The sequence below is a fragment of the Trichechus manatus genome, unplaced genomic scaffold, assembly GCF_000243295.1.
Source record: "Trichechus manatus latirostris isolate Lorelei unplaced genomic scaffold, TriManLat1.0 scaffold00061, whole genome shotgun sequence".
NCBI lineage: Eukaryota > Metazoa > Chordata > Mammalia > Sirenia > Trichechidae > Trichechus > Trichechus manatus.
In genome coordinates, this window is record NW_004443997.1 from 11034081 (window position 1) to 11059993 (window position 25913).

The following is a 25913-nucleotide window of genomic DNA, read 5'->3' on the forward strand; positions in this document are numbered from 1 at the left end:
AAAAAAAAAAAAAAAAAAAGCAAAACAAAACAGCAGCTGCAGACTTGTCCCCGGCTGGAGCCCAGCGCCCCGCCTGGAGTGGATGAGCCTCTCCATGAGAGATCCGGTCATTCCTGGGACAAGCATGGCTTACCATCCGTTCCTACCTCACCGGGCGCCGGACTTCGCCATGAGCGCGGTACTGGGTCACCAGCCGCCCTTCTTCCCCGCGCTGACTCTGCCTCCCAACGGCGCCGCGGCGCTTTCGCTGCCGGGCGCCCTGGCCAAGCCGATCATGGATCAATTGGTGGGGGCAGCCGAGACCGGCATCCCTTTCTCGTCCCTGGGGCCACAGGCGCATCTGAGGCCTCTGAAGACCATGGAACCCGAAGAGGAGGTGGAGGACGACCCCAAGGTGCACTTGGAAGCTAAAGAACTTTGGGATCAGTTCCACAAGCGGGGCACCGAGATGGTGATTACCAAGTCGGGAAGGTAAGCAAGCCACCGGGGCCCCTCACCAGAGCTGCTGGCGGCTTTTCCTCCCTTTATTTCTTCCCTCCCCGAATAGTGGGTTTGCCAGTTACTAGGGCTTGGATGAAAACTTAGTTTACCTAGAACTGTGTACAGAGACTCAGGCCCTGCCCCAGCGGCAGGAAATCTCAGCTTACCTGGGCATCTGCAGCTGGCAGTTTTTTCCTACATAGGTTTGCATTCTGTGTTCCCTGCAGGATAGATGAATTTTTTTAGAGGTACACAGAAATTTTTTTGCAGGAACCAAGAAAACCACCCCACTGCAGGAAGTCCACTCTTGGAACCTTTTTGAAACATCATTATTTCTTTGTTGGGGTTGGGCTTTGTATGTTTCATTTTTATCTTGCAGAAAAGAAAAACAAAACAAAACTTAAAGGCCTTTTCTTTTGTGTGGTAGTACGGGAGGCCTGGCACTTGTTCCCCACCCTTTCTGCCCTGCAGCCTGGTTTCTGGGTTTGGAGGGGCCCTGAGCTTGGGGCAGAGAGGAAATCTAAGGGTGTTTGAGTTTGTTTGCTCACACCACTTCACGTGTCCACAAGCCGAGGGAGAGTTCAGCAGGGAATTTTGGATAATTAACATTGTGTTTGCAGACCTAAGGAACCAGTGGGGAGGCCCATACTGCTTTTTTATGTGCAGATATTATAAGCCATGTTTTATATAATGTTTAGATGTCCCTGCCTGTTTGAGACTTTCCTGGAATAAAGGAGCCTACGGCAGTCATTTAAAATCACTATTTTTTTCTTTTTATGGCCTTGGAATCTAGAAAGGCATGCATTTGAAAGGACAAAAATAAAACCCCTCTCTAGGTGTCTTCAGCTCTCTGTCTCCTTACATGCTAAATGAGAACAAAGTTTGGCATAAAATCCTCCTCAAATCCAGAAGCTATTTTGTCAGTTTTCCAGCAAAGGGTTTCCTTTTAAGTCAAGAGTACGGAATGCCAACACTTGTTTGAAATAAACGGCAATTTGGTGGCACGATCTTGCAGTTTGAGACTGGCCTGGGAAGTCCGGGAATGTGGTTAGCAGTGCGTGGGGCAGATTGGTTATCAGGCCCCGGGGTCCGCCCCAATCTGCAAAATTCATTTTGAGAACTCACTGAAAGGCAGTTAGTTTCATTTCGCTAGCAGCGGGACTGCTGTTCCACAGCAGGGAGGCGTGCAACTTAACGTTTTCTCCCCTTCATAAATTGAACATTTTCTCATCAATGGCTGGCAGAAAAGTCTAGCCACTTTACTAAATCCTACTCCGAGCTGTTGAGAACTAGACACCTACAGAAAAAGACGTGGGCAAGAATTTCCGTGCAAAGGACAATGTGTAAAGTCATCCAGAGAAAATGATTTTAAAAAACATTATTAGAAGATGCAGAGATATGCAGTGCCATAAAATCTCCAGCCTTTTAAAGAAGTAGAATGTAGTTAATACTTCAGGTGTAGAAGGAAGCAATGTTGCCACCCAGTTCCCCTACTCTTAAAAAATACAAGCTCACTCATCCATCACCTAAGAAAGTTTTCAACTTGGTTTAAATATTTTAGGATACAAATTTTTGGTTTGGAGTGATTTTTTTATTCTTTCTTTCTTTCTCTGTCTCCAATTGTAGGCGAATGTTTCCTCCATTTAAAGTACGATGCTCTGGGCTGGATAAAAAAGCCAAATATATTTTATTGATGGACATTATAGCTGCTGATGACTGTCGATATAAATTTCACAATTCTCGGTGGATGGTGGCAGGCAAGGCTGACCCTGAAATGCCAAAGAGAATGTACATTCACCCGGACAGCCCCGCCACTGGGGAACAGTGGATGTCCAAAGTCGTCACTTTCCACAAACTGAAACTCACCAACAACATTTCCGACAAACATGGATTTGTAAGTTTCATTGTTCCCTTCAGTAAAATTTCCTCTTTTTTCCTTCCAGCAATGGTAGTATGCCCTTATTCCCTCTAAAATCATAGAGTTTCTGCTCCCTTCACTCCTATTGCTAAGTGTAGCAAAGTTGCTCGATTTGCAACAGAGCGGGAGAAAGCATTCCGGGGTGTTTCTCTTCGGATAATGGAAGGCCTGGTGTTCCAAAAGCAATGGGGGCAAGAAAACTTACCGGCTCCTATTCTACAGCCATTGCAGGCCCTTGGCACATTCCTGACCTGATAGTGAACTTAAAAACAAATCATTCAGCTCTCAGATCAATTTTATAATGGATTTCCTAATCAGTTCGTTTTATTTTAAACTATACTGCTGTTTTGAAACTAGCCATATATTTCTTGGGAGAGTTTTCTGATTCCGAACCTTGACTACATTGGTTAAATGGTGCTAATACATTTTTAAAAGTTTGATTTTCTTGTATTAAAAACAACAACGACGACAAAGAATTGGGCTTCTGTGAAAGTCAGGTTGACTAGAATCGAGAGACTCAGATCTTCAGTGTAAAAATTGTGCGTGTGTTTGTCTGTGTTGAGATCAGTGAGAGAGTCCGTAGAAATTTGTAGAAAACTTGGATTGCTTGGAAAAGTCAGGCAAGGGACCTTTTGCCCTTTCCCTTACCCCTCCCCAACATTTCAATAAAATAAACAAAGTGATAAGTGGGGAATAAGCAGAAAGATTAGACCCAGGAAGACGTGAATGGCACGGAAATATCTTCAGCGGGCAGGAATTGCATTTGCAGCCTTGATTTGATTAAGGCATAAATATTCCTCTCTAGAGTTCAGCCTTTCAGGGGCCTTTAAGTGGATTGGGCTCATCAATTAGTGGGCGCTTAAAGTACTGAATCATTTTGTAAATTAAAATGCATGTTTTTCTCTATCTTTTAAGACTTTGGCCTTCCCAAGTGATCACGCAACGTGGCAGGGGAATTATAGTTTTGGTACTCAGGTAGGCTAGGGTTCAAGGTACGAATGAACCTTAGATGGTGAGGGTGGTGGGGGGGAACCCTTTGGAAATTGAGGAGCAATTTGGACTCTCCAGAAGATAACATCTGTGGAGCGAAATGTACCCGAGGAGGTACCCCGAGGAGGTGGGCTTGGTCCAAGCTTGGTACCCTGCGGTGGGGAAGATGTCAGCTTGGCAGGGGTCCTAAGATCCTTTTTGTCCTGCTAAATCCTCTTTTTCGGTGTCTCTCTCCGCTCCTGCCCCTGCAGACTATATTGAACTCTATGCACAAATACCAGCCCCGGTTCCACATTGTAAGAGCCAATGACATCTTGAAGCTTCCTTACAGTACATTTCGGACATACTTGTTCCCTGAAACCGAATTCATCGCTGTGACTGCCTATCAGAATGATAAGGTAACCAAAGGGAATTTTCTCTTGAATGTTGCTATTTCTCTTCTCCTTTCAGCTGCCTTGGGTAAGGATGAGAAAGTTACGAGACAGCTGGGATGGAAGTCTGAGCTTTCTTTTGCTATTTGACCTTCAGTGGAGTTTTTGGGGCAGGGGGCTCTGGCTTGTCTCAAAGGCAGGAGAAAAACTCCTGACCAGCTAGGAATCCAATAATGAATAAAAAATGCCAACTAACTTTACCAGTGAGAAACCCCTATAACTGTCATTGCTGGTGCCCTCTCCTCCCTCCCTCCCCCCGACTTTGTCCTGTTTGTTTTGAAGTTCATTAAATGTCCCTTTCGGGAAGAACGATCAAGAAGTCAGGTTCCAAATGAATGTGCTCAAAACTTAGAGCCCAAGCCTTTTGGGAATTCTGGGAGGAGAATTCTGGTGTAGACCAGCTTTTCTTCCCTAGCCAGAAATCCTGAGTAGCTGGTCTGGTTTTTATTACCTTTTATGCTGCTATGTTTTTATGATTTGTCTGTCTGTGTGTCTCTCTGTGCGTGTGCATGCGTGTGCATGTGTGTGTGTGTGTGTGTGTGTGTGTGTGGCTGGAAAAACCTACCCAGATCACAGGGTCATGCTAATCGAGTTGTTTAAGGCTTTTGAGAGGAGGTGGCCGCAGGCACCACTTCATCTGAAGTTTTTTCTCCCTTGAGCCTGAGGCTAGGAATTAGGAGCACTCCCAAATGAGGCCGCAGGCAGCCCCTGGGATCTAGGGTTATGGTGGCCTGAAGGTCACGGGCGTGCAGTGCAGAGACAGAGAGAAAGTGACCCTTGCTGCTGATTCACCGTCCCCCATGTGGCAGTATGGAGTGGGGTTGGTGGGGGGACTGAGGACCCTCAGCTCTTCAACTTCTGAAGGCTAGGCCCCAGTGAGAGCCCAGCTCACCCCACAACACTGCTCTCACCATTGGTGGGTCCTCTGTGGACAGCTAATGGGGGTGTCCCAAGTATGTTTCCTTAGTCTAGGAACTAAGGGAGCATGACCTCCTTTGCCTGCCGAGTGCAAACCTGAACTCTTGCATACAGCACTTTACTCCAAGAACAAGAAACCAACGGAGGGGCGCTTTTTCTACCTCTGGGGAACTATGTAGATAATTGTTCCCCCTCAAAGGGAACGGATTTGAGAGATTATGTACTATGGCATTTTTTTTTCCTCAGTGTGCCAAATACATGCTCCTTCTGGACCCAGAATCCTGCAAAACGGAGTTGTTAAGGCAGTAATAAATGGAACATTTTTGATCACACAAAGAGGCCACTGGTCTACTCCCCTTCATGGCTGTGGCAAGAACATAGAAATGAAAACAAATGTGTCTCGTGGTCATTCTGTCGTTTTCAATCTGTGGTTGTCAATATTGTAATTCCTCAAACCCCGCTTCGCCAAGCCAAAAACAAAATCAAACCCACTCCAGCACAAGGGCAGTGAAACCCTGTAAATTATTTTATTAGATTCAGGGGAAAGATTGGTGTGTGTGTGTATTTGAGGGAAGGGGAGTACACCTTAACGTATTTCATGATTAATTGCACCGGATAAAAAATCAAAACGAAAGTATAATTTTAGGATCTACAGGTTGTCTTGTTCAGCAACTTTTCCATGTCTAAACTCAAGCTGTCGTCTGCCTAAAGGAAAGAATGAGGCATTTCCAGGCTGGGTAACTTCGTCCTCAAATCCCTGGTTTAGCCTTCTCTGAGGGAGACAAGCTGCTGTAGAATTTTTTTTTTGCTTTTTCTCCCACCGCCCTGTGCCTCCAGCATCTCTTCCTTTCTCTTTCAACCTGGGACCTGGCGTCTGCGTGTAACTTCTTCTGTTGGCAGTCAGATTTCTAGAAGTCTGTTGGATTGGAGGAAACACCCCCAAAACCTTCTAGAAAATGAGGCTAATGTCTCTTTCTCACTGTGTCTCCTGTTCTAGATAACTCAGTTAAAAATAGACAACAATCCTTTTGCAAAAGGTTTCCGGGACACTGGAAATGGCAGGAGAGAAAAAAGGTGAGTTGATACATTTATTTGCCAGATCGTTTAGAAAAAATCTTTTTGTAGGTCCCCAAGTCTAAAGTGTTAGAAGTGGGATGAGGAAGGTGAGTGGACATAATTTATTTCCCTCTTGCCAATGGCTTACCGATTTGAATACCCTGGACTTTTTTTTACCTCCTACTTGTTACCTTTAAGGAAGTTAACTGGGCCACATCGTAGTTGTTTCTGGAAGAAAAATCTCAGGGATAGTAGATTACATAAGGATGCTTATAAATTCCTAATTAATTTCAATTCATCCTGGGCAGGTCCCAGAAAAGGACTAGGCCATTCACAAAATGCTCTGGAAGTTTCGCAATCTTGTCTTCCAAACGCCACCAGACAGAACTGAGGCCCTTTGGGAAATCTGTGGCTCCCTCCCTGTGCTACGGATCATTTTGCATTACTAGACAGCTGGATACTGTATGAAAGAAGTTCTCCCCCTCCTCATCCCTTTTCCAAGAATTTCTAAAATCATCTAGATTTTTAACCTATCCCCTTGGGGGGCGGGGGTGAGCATTATAAAGTTGTTTGTAAAATCTAACTAGACTTTTACTCCGATTAATGCGCTGGTGCAGCGATCACAGTAAAGTGCACCATGAAATAACCACTTCCTTGCAATCTTAGCGACCATTCAGGAGTTTGGTAGGCTGGGGATGGACATTATTTTCAGAGTTGGGAACCTGGTTCCCCTCTGTCTGTCAGGCCCATAGTTCAGCTGTCTCTTGCCAGCTCCAACCTCCTTTCTTGCTTTTAAAGATGATTTCCTAGCCCAAGCAAATGCCACTTCCTTAATGAAACTCTGATTTTGGATCAGTTCATCCAAAGCCGCCTTCTTTCCTCTGTACCCCTCACCCCCACCCATTGCTACACTCTTCTACCCAGTTCCTGCGTGATTCAGGGACAATGGTTGGGTCTGTGTGGCTAGCCTGGGGCAAGCTGATTTCAGAGAACTGGTGTTGTCAGTGAGCGGCAGACAGGGTGAGGTGTGAGGTGTGTGTGTGCCTCTTTGGAAACCAGGGAGGGAAACAAAGAGGGGAAATGTATTCTGTTCTGTAACATTGGGTGTGGGCTTCTGCCACAGAAAACAGCTGACCCTTCAGTCCATGAGGGTGTTTGATGAAAGGCACAAGAAGGAGAATGGAACCTCGGATGAGTCCTCCAGTGAGCAGGCCGCCTTCAACTGCTTCGCTCAGTCCTCATCCCCTGCAGTCTCTACAGTGGGGACATCGAATCTCAAAGGTGAACCAAGTCACCTCTGTGACTGTTCTACCTGGGGTCTTCACGGCCTGGGAGGAGTTGAAGGAGCAGTGGGTAACACCGGCCAGGGGATTTGCCCTTCAAAAGCTAACCGTAACCCTACTAGAAGTTCCATAAACAGGAGCCAAATCAATCAGGGTGTTAATGTATGTTGCCCTGCCTAAGCTAGTACAGAGAGCTCAGAACCACTTTCCCCAAACCTTGATTTGCCTGGAGAGGGGAGTGTCTGTATATTCCCTCTTTGAGGATGATTTTGAAATATGCCTGGACCGTCTCTCATGAACTGAGCAACTGACTTTTTGGCCATCTTTGAAATCTAGGTTCAAGTGTATTGGACTGAGGGGGACAGGGCAGTGAGGGAGTTCTGTGCCACCTAGAACAGGGAAGGTGGCAGAGAAAACATCTAGCTAGAGAACCACAAGGGACCTGTTTGGGCGGGGGGTGGCACACAGGAGGTAGAACTGAGTTGGGGGTGGGGAGGGGATAAGATGGTTCAAATCTCTGGCTGGTTTCCTATGTTTAAAGAGCAAGGGCTATTTATTTGGAAAGACACACACCCACTCTTTCTCTTTCTCAATGGAAGAAACCTGTTTTTAAGTGAAATAAAATGAGAAGTCCTTTATGTCTTCAATCCATTTAAGCTTTTTGAACATCAAATAGGATCCCCTTTTCTCTTCTGGCTGGTAGGACACCCATAGAGGGTGTGGTGGAAGCAAAAAAGGCATCTATGGTTGTCTCCTGGCAGTGAGCGATGGGCCCATCACCCTTCTCCCTCTGCAGTGACAGGGGCAAACACAAGGAAGGTTCCAGTGAGTGTGTGCCTTGCAGGTAGGGGTGCCCATTTCTGCAATTACGAATTCAGATGCCAGGGTTCTGGCCAAACAAATCCTTCCGAAATAATTCACAAATACGTGCAAGGTGCAGAACTCTATCACTCACTGAACAAGCACTCTGAAAGTGCTTGGAGTGCATTTCTGCAGTGAATTTAGAGTAAACTAGTTTTTTGTGTATTTTTTTAAAGTGAATTTGCAATCAAAATGCATATATAGGCAGGGCCTGACATAGTGGGAGCTCAATGGATGCTTGTTTAAAAAAAAATCCATTGTAACAGAAACTCCTACTGATTGAGGACTTGGGGCTGGGGCGGGGAGTAGGGGTCAGCTCTCTCTAAATACTTTAAATGTGTTGTTAACTTATTGAATCCTCCCTGCAAAGTTGTAAGATATCATCACTCCCATTTTGCAGATGAGAAAACTGAGGTGTAGAGAGAGGTTAAGGGGTTTGTTGGGAGTTACACAGCTAGTAAGTGGCCGGAGCTGGGATTCAAACTGGGAACTGGAGTTCCGCGGGCCCAGAGTGAATGAAGCTAAACGCCCTCATGCCTCGCTTTTTCCCCCTCCCATGGTAGATCTGTGTCCCAGCGAGGGCGAGAGCGACGCCGAGGCTGAAAGCAAAGAGGAGCACGGCCCGGAGGCCTGCGACGCGGCCAAGATCTCCACCACCACGTCAGAAGAGCCGTGCCGCGACAAGAGCAGCCCGGCAGCCAAGGCGCACCTCTTCGCAGCTGAGCCCGGTGGCCGGCCCCGGGACAGCGGGCGGCTGGACAAGGCGTCGCCCGATTCGCGGCACAGCCCGGCCACCATCTCGTCCAGCACCCGTGGCCTGGGCGCGGAGGAGCGCCGGAGCCCGGGGCGCGAGGGCGCGGTGACAGCCAAGGCCGAGGAGGTGCGCGCGCTGCCGGGCAAGGAGGCCTTCGCGCCACTCACAGTGCAGACGGATGCGGCCGCCGCGCACCTGGGCCAGGGCCCTCTGCCGGGGCTCGGCTTCGCCCCGAGCCTGGCCGGCCAGCAGTTCTTCAACGGGCATCCGCTCTTCCTACACCCCAGCCAGTTCGCCATGGGGGGCGCCTTCTCCAGCATGGCTGCCGGCATGGGGCCCCTTCTGGCCACCGTGTCCGGGGCCTCCACCGGCGTCTCGGGCCTGGATTCCACGGCCATGGCCTCTGCCGCCGCTGCGCAGGGACTGTCGGGGGCGTCCGCGGCTACCCTGCCCTTCCACCTCCAGCAGCACGTCCTGGCTTCTCAGGTACTTCTACCGTCCTCCGCTGACCCTCTTTCCCTACTCCTCCCCAGCTTCCACTGTAGAGAGGAAGGGCCAGAGGCCCAGAGATGTTGGGTAACTTGCCCAAGGTCACTTGACTGGTAGGTGGTGGGGCTCAGACAACTCCAGGCAGTCTGACACCAGGCCCATTTATGGGTTTGATTTGAGCTTCTGAACTGAAAGGTCACTTAAATGTCTCCCAGCCAGCCCTCGCCCAGGAATCAGACAATAAGAGGAGACCTGGGGAGGGAGGGAAAGTGACTTCTTGGATGGGGATGAGTCTTCCAAACTTTCCTCCTAATTCACACAGCTTGTTCCCCTCCCCTCCCCCAACAAGCCAACCCATTCCCCAAAGGGTTAAGGGTTTGTGCACACGTGGGAAATGTCAAAGGAAAGGGACAGGCCGGGGCTGGGACAGGCCTGGCCGCCCGTGTAGGGCTCAGACAGCTGTGCTGGGGCACCAGTGGCTGGGGATAAGTTGGAGGCCTCTGCCAACACTCTGAACCCGCAGAGGAGATTCCACTGGGCTTCTGCAGGCTCTCGCTTTTTGTTTTGTCTGAGCACTTCCATCTTCCTTCTCAGAGCCAAGAGGGCAGGATCTCCCTCCCACTCTGGGGGGAGGGCGCTGAGGAAAGGGTTGGCTTCTGGCCTTTCTCGATTCCTTCTATCACCTCTGCTGGCTTCCCTTGGAGACCCTGTTGTAGGTGGGTAGGTGGTAGGCGGGCCAGGGACTGTCCAGGCCAAAAAGCACTACCAGAGAGAGAGAACTAGCCCCAGCCATGATCCCTGAATTTGAAATACTGCTTCTGCCACTTATTAGCTGAGTGACTGCCTCAATTTCCCCACTGTAACACCAGAGTACCAAGCTAAGTGATTTCTTTGTTCCTGTTTGTCCACCCCTCACCCCCTGTCTTTCCTTTTTCTTAAGATCGTCCCTGGGTTTTCTTCATTTGAGAAACTTCTAGAACTGGGGTGAGGGGAGGGCAAGAGTGAAAAAACAATATTTTATGTCAAATAACTTAGGCCCTCTGGTTTCCACTAGGCCACTTTCGTGGGGTAGACCACCATTTAACAGGTGCAGCAACTCACGCTTATGTGAGGATTGTTAACAGGCCTAGGGCCAAGTATGACATGAAGCATATAAGCACTTGGCTGCTGGTTGGAATCTACCTAGTGGCTCTGCAGAAGAAAGACCATATGGGGGCAGTTCTACTGTGTCACTGGGGGTCACTCGGAGTCAGAATTGCCTCAGGAGCAGCTAACAACAGCAACAAAGCTCATTCAATATCCCAAGTCCTCAATAAGTATATGAATTACTTAATATTTCCCTGTGGGTTTTTCTTCCCCCTATAAGAAAGCTGAGGCCCAGGGAGGGAAGTAGCCAGCCTTGGGGTGACACAGCTAAGATTTGAATTTAGGGAAGTCTGAGGCCTCCCTGCCTCCTCCCTCCCCATCAAGGGAGAGGGATTAAAGTTCCCCCAAGGGATGTGGGGTGGAGGGGGAGCAATGTGCGCCCCTCCCCACCCCGCTGGCCTTGCCCGGCTGACTCCCGGCCTGCGTTTCTCTTCCTTCCCCAGGGCCTGGCCATGTCGCCTTTCGGAAGCCTGTTCCCCTACCCCTACACGTACATGGCAGCGGCGGCTGCCGCCTCCTCCGCGGCGGCTTCCAGCTCCGTGCACCGCCACCCCTTCCTCAACCTGAACACCATGCGCCCGCGGCTGCGCTATAGCCCCTACTCCATCCCCGTGCCGGTTCCAGACAGCAGCAGCCTGCTCACCACCGCCCTGCCGTCCATGGCGGCGGCCGCGGGGCCCCTGGACGGCAAAGCCGCCACCCTGGCCGCCAGCCCGGCCTCGGTGGCCGTGGACTCGGGCTCGGAACTCAACAGCCGCTCCTCCACGCTCTCCTCCAGCTCCATGTCCTTGTCGCCCAAACTCTGCGGGGAGAAGGAGGCGGCCACCAGCGAGCTACAGAGTATCCAGCGATTGGTCAGCGGCCTGGAAGCCAAGCCGGACAGGTCCCGCAGCGAGTCCCCGTAAGCCCCTCCCCAGAAAAGTCTCTTCATTCCAATCCAGTCGAGTCTGCAGTGCACTTTGTTGGATGTAAAATAAACCACGGGGGTGCCATGAGCTTAGCCCTTCCTTTTTGGCAGGCGCATCTGGGAAGGGTTGCTGGACTCCCTCGAGAGAATGTGCGAGAGACAAGCCCAGTCCTCTTGGCGTGGTCTATGCCCCGGGTGTACATCCTGGATCTGGCCCAGATTTAGGGGGCCCAGTAGCATCGGTTGCGTTGAGCTATTGGGGGTGGGAGTTAAAAAGCATTTATGTCCAGAGCAGCTACCAGGGAGGCAGGCCGGGAGCTGTGGCCAGAGAGGAAAAGGTAGCCAAGCCCACCAGGAGGGGTAGATGGGGAAATGCATCTACTCCCGTATGGATTTCTATTTTTCCTCCGCTGTGTCAAGTGAAAACAAAAACACATAAAATTTTAAAAAAAGGGGGGGGGGAGGGACAAATGAATACATAAACGTGATTCTGTTTGTGGCGATTAAAAAGTTTATAGTGACTTGCATATCAGTTCTAAATCAATTACTGAACAGCATTGCTTGGGGAGGGAGGTCCCCTGCCCTCCTTTTTTAGTCTATATTAAGGAAATCTGTGTCTTTTTAATATTCTTGTGATGTTATAGGAGCCGCTATAGGCCACTTCTTGCATGTGCCATGGTAATGTACTTTGTGGTTTTTATTTTGAATGCTTGCTTTTAGAGAGAAAACACCATGACCCCAACCCCCGTCTCCCCAGTCTTTACCCCTCAAATTGGCAACCCCAAGGTGGGGCGGTGGGGGGGAGTTTATAGGGGGGGAATGGGGAAAACACAACCAATGAATTTATTTTATCGAAGCTCTAGCTGGATTTGTTTTCCCTCTTCAGCAGTTCTTTCTCTTTTCTGTATATGCAATAACAAGGTTTTAAAAATAATAAAGAAGAAGCAAGACTATTAGACAAAGTATTTATGTAATTATTTGATAACTCTTGTAAATAGGTGGAATATGAATGCTTGGAAATTAAATTTTAATTTATTGACATTGTACATAGCCCTTATGTAAATAGATGGCCACTGTCAGGCTTTCCTGTTGCTTTACCTTTAGTCGGTTTTCTTTCAAGCTCCCCTGATTGCTTTTAAAACGAGAAAACACACTTTGTGCACCAACACACTTTCAAAAGAGTTGCCTGCAAAAAAGTGATTTTTAAAAAATGTCCGATAGAGCGGAAGAAATGCCACTGCTTGTTTTAGCCAAAACTGGGGAGGGGGTGCCACTTCCTGGGTTCTATTTTCAGCTCCTTAAAAGAGAACTCCTCGTGAGTGACTCCAAGATTGCCGGGGAGGGGGGATAGTACAGAGGCTGTGGTTTGATTCTTCTTTTTTCTTTTGTATTTGTATTTGCTAGCCTCGATTTCCTCAAAACAAAGTGGAATTTACTGCTGTTGTCAATGTTGATGGTGTTTTGAATTGGTGCCTCTAGAGAGAGATTCACAGTTCAAAAGTCAGGTGCTGAGAGATGGTTGAAAAAAAAATTCATGAAGGTATATTTTGTGTTATAATTGTTGATGAGTTCTTTGGTTTTCTGTATTTTTTTTCCCCTCTCTTTGAAAACATCACTGAAATTTCAATAAATTTTTATTGAAATGTCTTTGGTCCTCACGTTAATTGCTTTCTTTAGGAAACTTTTGTGAAGGTGGAGACTGAAGAAAGAAGGAAGGATTCCGTCTCTCCGCTTCTCTCTGCCTACGTCTTCCCTCCCTCCTTCCCTTTGCCTTTAAATAATTAAGACCGCCCCCAAAGAACTAAGATGAGATGTCACTCAAGTTACAAAGCTAAAAACAAAGTCCCTTACTCAAGCAAGGGGAGCCGCTTCAATCTGAAATTACTTTTCCTTTAAATTAGGGAGTGAAAAGGGAGACAGAAGGGGGGGAGCTGATTAGAATTCGGATAGAATAGCAATTTCGTATACTTAAGTTTTAATGGAAAAAGACTGCCCTGCCCCGCTCCTTAAGTCAGCTTTTCCCACACGCATCCGGCCAAAAATAAGTTCGAGGACTGCGAACGTTTTCGTTTTAAGTTCGCTCTCCTTTCCACATTGATCTGGAGGAATCTAAGGCAAAAATATCTCCCCGCGCCACTGTTTGGCGCGGGAAAAGGAGAGCAGAATCCGCGCGCGGACCGACCAGGTTGTTGGAGAAATGCGGGAGACTACATCCCTCTCCCAGTGGTCTCTGGTGTCCCAATTGGACCAGGCTGGCCCAAGGCGCCCCTACGAGGCTCCATCCTTTCTCTACGTTGCGCTTGCGAAGCGTGGCCCGCTCGGCGCACACTTAGCTGGGCCACGCAAGGAAGGAGAGACCTTTTCCTCGCTAGAGAAAGGTAATTACAGGTCGCATATTTGACCCCCTCCAGGAGAAAAGTCACCCCGGAGACCAACACGCTCCTCAGTTCTCCCCTCCAACCAGTCTCCAGGCAGTATGGGGAGTTGCCTTTTTAAGTTCAATTTATCTTAGAAACATTCAATAAAAAATGGTGAAGCCTGTGTCGGACTTTTGGTCTCCCAGTCTCCCCACCCCCAGCCTCGCCTCAGAGGTGTGTGTGTGGTGGGGGTGGGGGTGGGGAGGCCGGAAAGTTCTGGAGGGTTAATCCTAAGGCCTTTTCTTGCGCTGGGGGCCTTGACGTGAGGACCCAGCCGGAGCCTGCCTGGCGGCTGCCTCCCTCCCGCCTCCCTAAAGCCTGCCAGCCCGGTCACACGTTCCTGTCACCTACAAGCCTCCCAAAGGGCCGGCAAAGAGGACCCCCCTCCGCTCTCCCATCCAGTATTTGGAAGGGGATCGAAAGGGAAATCTTTGGAGAGGGGTCAAAGCCTTTTTCATTTTCAGCTAAGTACGTGGGGGACCCCCACAGCCTCTCCTGGGGTGGGAGGGAAGATAATGAGGGTGGGGGTGGGGTCTTGGAAGGCCACAGCGAAGAGTCTGGGGACCTTTCAGGTTGCACCCCGGAGGGCTCGGAGATCCCTAGGGCGCGCGCCATGCGCGCAGAAGCGCCTTAGAACAGAGCTGGTTCTTGGCCCCACCATCGCAAGCAGTGCCTGCGCCCCTGAGAAGGTGCAGTCCCAGGTGGCGGAGAAGATAACTCAGCCGCAAAGAGGAAAGAAAAGCTACGCTTGGTTTTCTCCATCCAGATTCGTTCACTTCTTTCCCTCCCCACCCCCTAAATCCGGGACGGTGCTCAGAAGTGTGTGTCCGGCCTCTCCTACAGGCCGGTCTTTTTTTTTTTTTTTTTTTAATCTCCTGTGTATCTTATTTGTATATAGGGATGTTAATGAGTAACTCTTGTGGCGCTGATGGACAGGGGTGAACCGCTCGCAATCTCTCTGGATTTCGTTGCCTATTACTCACCTGGCGCCGGTCGCAATCTCGCCGCAGGCTTTATGGTGGCGGCGGACGCCGCGGAGGCCACTCTGAGCCGGCGCCCTGGCCTTTTTTTTTTTTTCTTTTTTTTTTTTTTTCCGGGCTTCGAGTGCCACCTATCTGTCTGGCCGGCGAATGCGCCCTGGTCGCCGCCGTTCGCTTGGCTACCCCAGAGCCTCCTGGGCTCCGGAACTTGGGCGCTTCACCTGGGTCCGCTTCTCATCCCCGCCACCCCCAGCTCGCGCTCTCCCCCACCCAGCCCCAGCCTCGGAAGAAGCAGCCGTCGCCTCTTTCCTGGATATCACTTTCACCCCTGTTTGTGCCTCAGATGAGAAAAACAGTCCTTCCAGTCCGCGCGTTTCCAACGAACGTTTGGAAATTCAGAGAAGGGACCTTGTCTCGTAATTCCCTCGCCAAGTACCTTGATGCCGTGTGTAGAAATCTCCGGCAGCCCCCCCTCCCCGACCCCCGCCCTGCACCTGAATTCCTGATGGATAGATAGCAAGAGAAAGAATTTCCTTCTCCTCAACATACACACCTCGATATCTACCCTGGATGTAACATCCCTTTCCCGGCAAGCTCCCGTCCTTACTTTATAATTTTGGAATTGTTTATTTTTAAATCTGGCCTCGTCTACAGGGAAACAGGCCACGGTTCGCGGGAGCAGCAGTGAGGGCCCCGGCTGGGGTCAGCTACCGGGGCGTGCAAGGCCCAGCGACTTGGTGATATGTAGATTTAAGGTGACAAATGCGGGTGCCAGCCGAGCCCTCCCGCCCCCCGCCCCTGCGGAAGGTCGGCTCCCAGCCGGACTGCGCCCTGGCGTCTGAGATCGGCGGACGGAGGGGTGGGCTCGCCTTTTGCTGGGCTTTGAGCCGCGGGTGAAGGCGTCCGGGTTCCTGCTGACCTCCCGGCGCTAATTGCAGGGGCCGAAGGGCGCGCTCGGGCAGAGCCAGGGGTCACGACCCTGCGCTCCCTCCTCCCGGGTCCCGGCAAGCCCGAAGGAGCGGAGTGTGTGCAAGCGTGTGCTTACGTGTGTGTGTATGCGTGTGTGTATGTGTAAGATCTGCGCTGTCCTCAGACCCACCCTTTCTTTGTGGGGAAAGTTCCCAGGGTGTAGATCCTTAAAAAAAAGTCCATCCAAGAAAAGCAACTTGAATTCTGACCTTTCCCCTAAGCCAACGGACAAGTAGCCACCTTCGGACGCGGCAAGAGGCTTGAAAGGCTTAGCGGCCTCGAACTTTCTGCCTCGCTGGTTTCCAAATTTGACCTCAGACGACCAGCCAAGAGAGTGGCTGTTCCGATGCGTATGGGAGGCTGCGGAGACACGACCTGGCCTCTTATGTAGGTAGTCCTATACGTTCGTACCTATAGGTAACTCTTGGGGTGTTTGTATTCTGGGGCCAGGAACTACAGGTGGTAGAAGTCGATGCGTGTGTGTGCGTGTACTTGTGCGTGCCCCATCTGCAAACGTCTCTTCCAATTTGGAGTTAGAAGTTCCTGCTCAAGACAGTTCCGGATGTAGATACATTTGGTTGTTTCATAATCAAGATGCGTGTAATCAAGATGTATATGTTGCAGATGTTCGTGTTCAAAGTACACGTAACAATCATAATAAAAATAGCTGGCATATCAGGGACACGTGCACCCGGTTAAGCACCCCACAAAAGTGATCTCCTTTAATCTTTACAGTTAACCCTATCAGGTGTGGACGATTTTTAATGCCTGTTTGACAGAAGAGGAAACCGAGGCACAGAACAGTGAAGTCAGTTACTCAAGATCACCTGGGAAATTGTGGAGCCAGAATCCGAGCCTGAGCGGAATCCAGAATCTGCTCTCACCCCTTATTGCTAATTCAAGTGGAGGTGTACATACCTGTGGTACTTATGTCCTGGATACAGAGAAATCTATGGGTGTGGTGTGTTCTGCGTTTTGGCGTGTGTCTTACGGGCTTTTCATTCGAGGACATTTTAATTTCTCCGGGCATCTGTCGCGCAGTGTGAAAGTGCGGCGTCTATTTCTATGCTCCACTTCCTGGGCCACCTTCCTCGCTGCCAGGGAGGACCTGTCGGGCCGAAGACTGCTGGGTCGGGGCCTTTGTTCCACCCAGGTAGATGAAGAGCGGGGTGGATCGGGGAGGGAAAACACCACTTTAAAATGCCGGTGGCGGGGCACTGAGGCGGATTCCCGGTTTTTGCCTGGATCTGAGCCGCGAGGGAGAGGGAATTACAAGAAACCCAGCGTGTGCGGGCCGGCAGGGCAACCACATTAATTCCAGGGTTTTCCTTTTCCCAGGAGTCGCGAAGCGAGACACCGGCTTTGGGCGTCTCGGGCTTTCCTCCATCTGCCTCGGATACTCTTCCTGTCCCTGGCGTTTGCTGTGCCCCATCTACCCGGGTGCAAAGGCTGCGCAGCCTTGTAACTGCAGGTGGGTCTCTGGGGTACAAAGATTGTTGGCTCTTTGCTGGTTCAACCCTGCCCCGCTTCCAGGAACCTACGCAAATGTGGTTTTTCCTGTCCTCTTACCCCCAACTCTGGCCCCAGATGGGAGTCTAGCTCTGGGCTAGGCTACTGGAGAGACCGATTCTACCGTGGGGAGAGGGAGAAGGGGTGCCTAGGGCGCATCCCCGCATAGGAACAGGGGTGCCTGGTTAGGAGGCAGCAGGGCCCAGGTTCCCCTGGGCAGCCGAGGCCCCACGCACCCAGAGAGCCCAAGCTCCAGCCTGGCTGCAGACTGGGCAGGACTGAAACACCAGATGACTTGGAGGAGGGAATGAGGACCCCAATTCCCTTCACCCAAGACGCAAGCGCTTTCTCCCTGCTGGCTGGGATGAAGTCAGGTGGCCTTTGAGTCTCAGCCTGCCCGGCCTGAACGCAGTCCCTGAATGCTGAGGGCACCCAGCTCAACGCCAGGAACTGAACAGAGAGGGAGGGGGCTTAGGGACAGGGGCATCGGAACCTGGAGGGGTACCGACCGAGTCGTCCGGGTCTCCACCTTCACCCGCTAGTCCAACGATCCCAGTCAGCCGGTCTATTTCAGCTTTTGAAATGCGATCCCCACGCCACTTTGGTTACCCGCTAATGACCAGGGCTCCCGTTTCGGGTTGGGGAATTTCACTCGGATGAGAAGATTGCTTCTCTAGGCCAGCACCAGCCAAGCCGCACCAATGCCCGCTTTCTGCTGGTGCTGCTGGCCCAGGAGGCCATGCCTCTGCCTCTCCAAGGTCCCCAAAGAGTCAAGGACACCCAGGCACAGAAGTGACACTGGGGAGACAACTTTCTTCTTGCGACGTTTGCGCATTGTGGTCCATCTCGGTCCGCAGTGCGGGCATCTTTGAAGTAAATTTTTTCCTTTTAATGCCGTGACCTGGCGTCCCTCAAGTGCGCAGTACCGCAAGCGGAGCGCCAGCCGTCTGGGGTTGTTGCTTTAGTCGCCTCCCCTCCCCAAATCTCCCAACCTGGTCATAGGAACGCCCTGTGTGAGCATTTTGGTAGGGGGGAGTTCAGCGCGGAGTGTGCGTCTCCGGAATAATACACCCACCATCCCAATAAAAACTCGACCTTCCTCATGACCCCACTCTCCGAAGGCCACCACCGTTGGGCTAGCTGGCTGTTCTCTGGGGCCGAACCCTTAACCGGTGAATCCCCTGAAATCTTATACGAAAGTTTGTGTCATTGTGCATAAGTGCATTTTTCCAAGGGAGGGGTGTCTTGCAGTTTTCCTGGGATTCTCAGAGATTGGAGGACCCAACTGAATTAAGACCCGCTCACCGCTCTGGGGAGAAATGAGTGGAGGCAGACCGTTTAGGGTGATCCCTGGCCGTCCCTGGCAACTCCAGCCTTGGCCAAGTCCCTTTTAGTCTTAAGGACTCAGGTTCTCTCTGCCTCCATCTCTCTCACCTTCAGCAAAGGACACCATTTCCTTGCTTATTTTGAAGCTAGGCCTCCAGACCCGGAAGGCCTCAGGCATTGTATAATTAGTTGATTAATTAAATGACATTAACTTATCAACCAGATGATTAGGAACAATCATTATCACTCCCAATGAATTCTGTGCTAATTTCCTGTTGCAGGGTCACCCCCAGTCGGCTATCACAGGTAATGAAAGGAAACCACTTTTCATAAAACAAAATTGGTTTTTACTAGAGTCCTCCCACCTCAAGATCTAGGGGGAAGGGGGCTTCAGGGGGAGTCCCTCTTGTAGAGAGACAACTGGGGTTGAGTTTGGGGGTTTCCTTGGACTCAACACTCCCTTGCTTCCCACCTCCATGTACATCTGGTGATAACATCTGTACTCAGATCTTCGGAATGACTTAGTTTTTTCATTAAAGCCACACCTGGTAGACTGGGCCCTGGATTTCGGAAGGTAGGTGCCTGGGTGTTGGAGGGGATAGTTTGGGGCCTGAGTCCTTTCATTAGAGCAAAAATTAACAAGGGAAAGGCTGGCCTCTCTTTCAGTGCAGATAACCCCCTTTCTCTCTGCTGCCCAGCTGATTCTAGAACAAAGTAGGCACCTACCCAAAACAGGTGTGTGGGGTCCAGTCTAAACATGCCCAGACACCCCACCAATGTGGAAGGCAGAGGCTACAGTGGATACATTATAAAACACCATCCCCCTTTTTCTCTGTCATTCTCCCCCTCTTTTGGCTCTTTCACTTTTTATTCAGACACACACACCAACAGCACATGGAAAGTACCACACACAGAAAGAAACATCCTGAACATTCCAGAACGTTCAAGGGGAAGACGAGTTATTCTTCTTTCCTCCCTTCTGATAAAATAGAGTGCCAGGGGAAGGCCTTCATCACCCCGCAGCCCCGCTGGCCCTGGCATGAAGGCAAGACTGATTTAGAATAAGATGATCAAAGCTGATGCTATCTACTTCTTTTTACCATCACCATACTGCCCCCCCCAACACCCCCACCTCAATCCCCAACATGAACAAATGCCCCATCAACCTCTACTCCACTCCAAACTTTCCCCCAGAGATTTTCTTGCAGGCAAATCACAAGAACAAGGTGGACGGTGAGGCCAGTGTTTGAAGACAGCCTGTGTCTGACTTGCGGGGCGCTGGGGACGTGGTGCCTTTTCTCTATTCATAAGTAAACAGGCCGTTTCTGCGCTGGTTTATTTGACAGTAAAGCCCTCCTGGTGTTCATGCCGGATTTCTGGAAACATCCTGGCCTCTGAGGCGGGGCAGAGTGCTCCAACCAGGAAAGGTGAACCGCGGTCAATCAGCACTACCTTTTGGGTCTCCCTGGGAAAAATGTTCAAGCTACCTGTTTAGCAGAGCTCAGTGAAAGGAGGCGACATCAATAAAAGAACCTAAACTGCCAACAGTTCTCTGGCTCCTTTGATAGGCTGTTCGTTTGCCGCCATCTGTTGGTTCTATGGGGAAGTGCATGGGGCAAGATTTCTGGAGGGGTGTGGAGCCAACAGGAGCCCTGGTGGTGCAGTGGTTAAGGGCTATGGCTGCTAACTAATAGGTTGGCAGTCAGAATCCACCAGCTGCTCCTTGGAAACCCTATGGGGCAGTTCCACTCTGTCCTATAGGGTCTCTAGGAGTTGGAATCAACTCCGTGGCGACAGGTTTGGTTTCTTTTTTGGGTGGAGCAAACAAGGAGCCCTGGAGGTGCAATGGTTAAAGCAGCTTGGCTGCTAACAGAAAGGCTGGATGTTCAAGTCCACCCAGAGCTGCTTCTGAAAACTCAGCCATTGAAAACCCTATGGAGCACAGTTCTACTCTGACACACATGGGGTCTCCATGGGTTGGAATCGACTGGATGGCAACTGATTTGCTTTGTTTTGTTTTTTTGGGGGTCATTCATTCGTTCGTCAGACAGTTATTGCTAAGACATGGTCTCTGCTCTCATGTGACTTGAATTCCAGTGAAGCAAGTTTTCATGGCCGTTCCCTGAAAAGACATGGAGAGAAGCGTGATGTCGAGCAAAACACAGCCGGAATTGAAGGCAGAGATGTGAGAATGAGTGCTGGCTAGGCTTACTACTGGCTGGGAGTCCTTTGGCCAGGTGGCTTAACTTTTCTGGGCCTCAATTCCGCATAAAGTGAAACAGGAATAATATCTGCTGGCAGGCTCGCTGCAAAGAATGAAGAAATGTTACATTTGCAAAGCATCTGCTCTAGCAATCCTTCCTATTCTCTTCCCCTTTTGGAATTATGTGACTAAATTCTAACAAAGGCAGAGTTTATTTAGGTGGCTCCCCACCCCCCCAACCCCCTAGAATGTTCTAGAAAATTGCTTCCTCACCTCATCTGCAACAATCACCAGTAATTTAATTCAACCATTATTTACTGAGTAAGGATTCTGGGTATGTGTTAAAAAGACTCCAAGATGAATAAGATGAGGTTGGTCATCTTCCAGCTACCTGTCCTCTTTTGTGAGTCCCTCCCCCTGGTCACATGCCTGCTGAGAACACTCTCAAATGGTTGTGTCAGCTACATCTGCCATCATTTCCCGCCTGTAGTAATCCTGCTGCGATGGCGCTCCCCAAATCCACTCCTACCCCTTTCCACTTAGATCCATTGTTTATACTACAGCAGTACAGATGCCTTGAGACCCTCATTCTCTTCATCTTCCAGTGACTCCCAGGCTCTTACCTCAGCCTCCAGGGGCATGCTTGATCTAGCCCCTGCCTCTCTCTCCAACCTCACCTTGCCCTGGTCTTTGAGATCAAGCTACATTGGCAAACGCACCATACTCCTACCCAACTCAAGGCATTTGCATATGCTTTTCCCTCAGAGCCCTGGTGGCTCAGTGGTCAAGAGCTTGGCTGCTAACCAAAAGGTTTGAATCCACCAGCCACTCCTTGGAAACCCTTTGGGGCAGTTCTGCTCTGCCCTGTAGGGTCTGTTCCCTTAGCCCAGGGTTTCTCAACTTCGGCACTATTGACATTGGGAGCCGGATAATTCTTTGATGTGGGAGGCTGTTCTGTGCATTGTAGGATGTTTAGCAGCATGCCTGGCCTCTACACACTAGATGCTAGTAGCACCCTCTCCTCCATTTGTAACAATGAAAAATGTCTCCAGACATTGCCAAGTGCCCCTGGGGGACAGGGAGGATAGCCCTTGGTTTCAAAATGCCGTCTACACGTAGCCTTTCCTAACCTCCCAGACTGAGTTAGGTCCACCTGTTATAGACTGTCACAGCCACTAATACCTCTTCTATTGTAACAGATAACACTTGTAACTAGCTAACAAATCGTGTCATGAGATGTGTATTAACTATCTTCGCTAAGAAAGTAGAAGACAAGAGGACAGCGATCTGGTTGGTTTTATTTACTGAACTGTTCAGAAGGAGGCCTTGCAAATAATACCAGTTGCTGTGGAGCTAACTCCAACTCACAGCGACCCCATGTGTGTCAGAGTAGAACTGCACCCCAAAAGGTTTTCAATGACTCATTCTTTTCGGAAGGAGATTGCCAGGCCTTCCTTCTGAGGTGCTTCTGGGTGGACTCGAACTTCTAACCTTTTGGTTAGCAGCTGAGCACATTAACCGTTTGCACCACCCAGGGACTCCTTGCAAATGATAGGCAATTGATAAAAGTTTTTTGCACGATTATGTGCTAATAATCAAGGCTGCCCTCAGTTAGTTTTAGCTGAGATTCATCTGCTTGAAACTATTAGGGCAATTGGGACCTTTTCCGGAACCTGTCACCCCAGCCTCTCTCTCTGCTGTCTCCCGAGGCCTCGATGGTCTGAAGCAGAGGTTAACAAACTATGCTGTAGAGCAAATTCAGCTGCCACCTGTTTTCATCTGGCCTGTGAACTGAGAAAGATCTTTACATTCCTAACTGGTTGGGGGGAAAAACTAAAGAAGAATAATATTTAATGACATGTGAAAATGTCATGAGATCAAATTTTAGTGTCCATAAAGTTTTATTGGAATGCAGTCACACCCATTCATTTATGTATCGTCTATAGCTACTTTCATGCTACGACGGCAGCGTTGAGCAGTTTCAACAGCGATCATATGGCCGCAAATCCAGGAATATTCACTCTCGGACCTTTTGCAGAATCAGTTTGTTGACTCCTTGCCTAAAGGAAGAGGTGAGTACTACACCCTTTTTCAAAATGGAAAACTGTACTACATGTCACAAGAAAGTCTGGGGCCAAACTACTATTACATTGAGGGGGCACAAAAAATTGCAGACCAGGGGTCCAGTCACTTACTGATCTCTTGCTAAGTCTCTCTGGACTTCCATTTCCAAATGCAGTAAACGAAGATACTATTGTGATTGTTAGCTGCGTTTGAGTCGGCCCCTGACTCGTGGCGATCCCGAGCACAATGAAACAAAATGCTGTCTGGTCCTGTGTCATCTCCAGGATCGAATGCAGATCAGACCATCGTGATCCTTAGGGTTTTCATCAGCTAATTTTCAGAAGTAGATTGCCAGGCCTTTCTTCCTAGTGACACCTTAGTCTGGAAGCTCCACTGAAATCTGTTCAGCAGCGTAGCAACTCGCAAACCTCCACCGACAGATGGGTGGTAGCTGCTGCATATGAGGTGCATGGGCCAGGAATGGAACCCAGGTCTCCCACATGGAAGGTGAGAATTCTACCACTGAGCTACCAATTATTAGTCTCCGTCAATGAGGATACTGCTACTAATAAAAGGGTTGGTTTGAAATAGAAATGAGCAGCGGCATAGGAAGACCTTTGGCATGTAGCAGGTCCTCAATAAATAGCCATTCATTCACAAAAGGTCACCTCACGGGGGCAGGGATCCCTGGGTCTTGGAGAAAAGATGAAGGCATTTTCGATTTAAAATGACTCAGCCACAGGTTAAAAATAACAGGCTGTGGGACTCAAAACAGGGTGAATGGTGGTGAGTTGTGCAGACTCAAGGTAAAATCAATGTTGTTTTAGCTTCCACTCCCCATGAAATAACAGCAGGATGACTAAATGCTGCAAGACAAAAGTTGGGGCCTGTGTTGAAAGACTTTTTTTGTGATTTGCTTTTCTTTAGGCTGGATGGAGCAGACATAGGTCACTTTTATGTCTTTGTGATGCTTGTGGCAATTCAGTGCACGCAAAAAAGGCCACGATAACTTCCTCCCCTTCTCTCTTGTTTTCTTTCTCTCTCTCTCTCTCTTCCTTCCTTCCTCCCTCCGTTTCTTCCTTCCTTCCTCCGTTCCCTTCTTCCCTCCTTCCCCTCTTCCTCCCTTCCTTCTCTCTTTCATTCCTGGTTTTTCTTCTCCTCTCTTTCACTGTCTCTCAGTCTCTCTTCTGTCTTTCTTTTCATCTCTTCTCTGTCTCTTCCTCTCTCTCTTTCTTTTCTATTCCACATAACAGCTTTCCCTCTGAGGGTCAGCTGAGGAAACTGAGGCTGAGAGTACGGAAGTGACTGGCTCCAGAGTCCCCATGAAACGCATGCCCTTATCACAATGCTCGGTGCCTCCCCCTCTGTGTCCGTCCCATAATGATGCCGCAGAGCCCAGGCTCCCTCTCCGCTTTGGGCTAAATGAGAGTCTCGTTATTTATCATTTGGAAGGCCCAGGATTTGCAAACCCCAAATCCCCACTGAAAATGACGGCAATTACCCAGATAATTTAGGTAACCCGCGGGGCTGGGCGGTGAGTGTTTTAACATCCGTGTCTGAATTATTGGAGTAATTGTTACCACGACTACTTCTCATTGTGCCATTGAAGAGGCCCGTTCTCCCCTGACAGCCTCTGTTTGTTTTGTCCGGCTTGAACAAGGCCTAGTAGGGCAAGAACAAAACCCCAGGGAGGGAGAGGCGAGCTGGGCAAACCCTAGAGAGCCAAGCCAATTTGTGTTTGAGGTCAATAACCTTTGTGCTTCCATGAAAACCCCATTTATGGAGGCACACTCAACCCTTAGCAATCTCTGCTGATTGAAAACGCTCCCAACCTACGAAATATCAAAGTAGCAATGGCGAGGGTGTGTGCTGCTAAAAAATAAAATCGAGCACGGAAAGCAGAATTAAAAAACAAAACGGAACGCCATAAAACTGACAATAAGAAATCCAAACCCTTTGCCATTGAGGCCATTTTGACTCAGGGAGACCCTGTGTGTTACAGAGCAGAACTGCTCCAGAGGGTTTTCCTGGCTGGTGTTTTTGTTTTTCTACTGTTTTAAAAATCACTGCCACCTGGGCTTACTTCGGCGGCACATATTCTAAAATTGGGAAGATACAAAGAAGATTAGCATGACCCCTGAGCAAGGATGGCATGAAAAAAAAAAAGTATAAAATTCACAGCCGCCTGAGGAAACCAAGGCTTGGCAGAGGTGTGAAGTAGTAGTATCATGCGGACACAGTTTCTGACGGTATAAAATGGTACAATTGTGTGGGGGAAAGGAGCCCTGTTTGCATAAATAGTTAAGCACTTGGCTGCTGAGAGGCTGGTGGTTTAAATCCATCCAGTGGCTCTGAGGGAAAAAGAGCAGGCAATCGTCTTCCCTAAAAATTACAGCCAAGAAAACCCTATGGGTGGTTCCACTCTGTCACATGGGGTCACTATGAGTCGAAAATCAACTCGACAGCACCTAACAACAATCTTTATGGAAGCAGATTGCCAGGCCTTTCTTCCGAGGTGCTGCTGTGTGGGTTCAAACGACCAACCTTTCAGTTAGCAGCTGAATGCAAACCGTTGGCACCACCCAGGGACCCCCTAACTGACAAGGAGTCTCCTATAATTGCTTAGAAGAAGAGAGTGTATGTTGGAGTCTGATACTTCTGTTTTTTTCTCCTCCATCTCTTCCAAGTTGCTTATGAGCTGCGTGACCGGGAAAAGGCCTAAGCTCCTTGAAGCCTTCACTTCCCTCCTCTTAAAACAGGGCTGATAATGATCCTGGCTTTATAGGGTTGTTGGAGATAACGTAGATGGAGCGCAGAGCTGGGGGACTGGCACACAGTAAGCTTGATACATGCCTGCTATTACTGTTATTTATGGGGCCTGGAGTCCCATCTGCTAAAGTGAACACCATCACAGGCATACCCAGACCTACAAGGTAGTCACCCCCAGACCTCCCAGCCCGTTACTTTCCTGGTCAGCAAGCCACGGTGAAACAGGAAGGCTGGTGCCCTGTGGACACCCCAACAATGGGAAATCCATGCATTAAAGTTTTATAGACTGCTGTAGCCCAGTTCAAAAGAAACAGACGCTGAAGGGAAGCCAACGTGTTCGATGACATCAAGTAGAACCAGGAGCCCCTGAGTACATAAGCTTCTTGCCTCTGTTCCTGTTTATTTATTACTGCTGCTCACACCAGGCGGCGGGGGCGGGGGGG

The 25913-nt window shown here is 49.6% G+C and overlaps 1 protein-coding gene and 1 non-coding gene across 3 annotated transcripts; both read left to right on the forward strand.

The window, feature by feature from the left end:
• The first annotated feature begins 82 nt into the window (after positions 1-82).
• Positions 83-11231, forward strand: TBX3 (T-box transcription factor 3). 2 transcript variants are annotated; one of them, XM_004379046.1, is made up of 8 exons: positions 83-471; positions 2107-2374; positions 3314-3373; positions 3640-3786; positions 5735-5811; positions 6917-7074; positions 8501-9177; positions 10770-11231. In XM_004379046.1, the coding sequence occupies exons 1-8, from the start codon at positions 83-85 to the stop codon at positions 11229-11231; spliced, it is 2238 nt and encodes a 745-aa protein (XP_004379103.1). The 2 variants fall into 2 exon arrangements, with proteins under 2 accessions (XP_004379103.1, XP_004379104.1); XM_004379047.1 differs by lacking the exon at positions 3314-3373.
• A 13545-nt stretch (positions 11232-24776) lies between these two features.
• Positions 24777-24880, forward strand: LOC111821056 (U6 spliceosomal RNA). The gene has a single exon (XR_002824542.1). It is a non-coding gene; the product is annotated as a U6 spliceosomal RNA (small nuclear RNA).
• The last annotated feature ends 1033 nt before the right edge of the window (positions 24881-25913 follow it).

Coding starts and splice junctions, on each gene's coding strand:
- TBX3 (XM_004379046.1), top strand. CDS start 83: ATGAGCCTCTCCATGAGAGATCCGGTCATTCCTGGGACAAGCATGGCT. Junction 472..2,106: donor GTGATTACCAAGTCGGGAAG/GTAAGCAAGCCA, acceptor CTCCAATTGTAG/GCGAATGTTTCCTCCATTTA. Junction 3,374..3,639: donor ATTATAGTTTTGGTACTCAG/GTAGGCTAGGGT, acceptor CTGCCCCTGCAG/ACTATATTGAACTCTATGCA.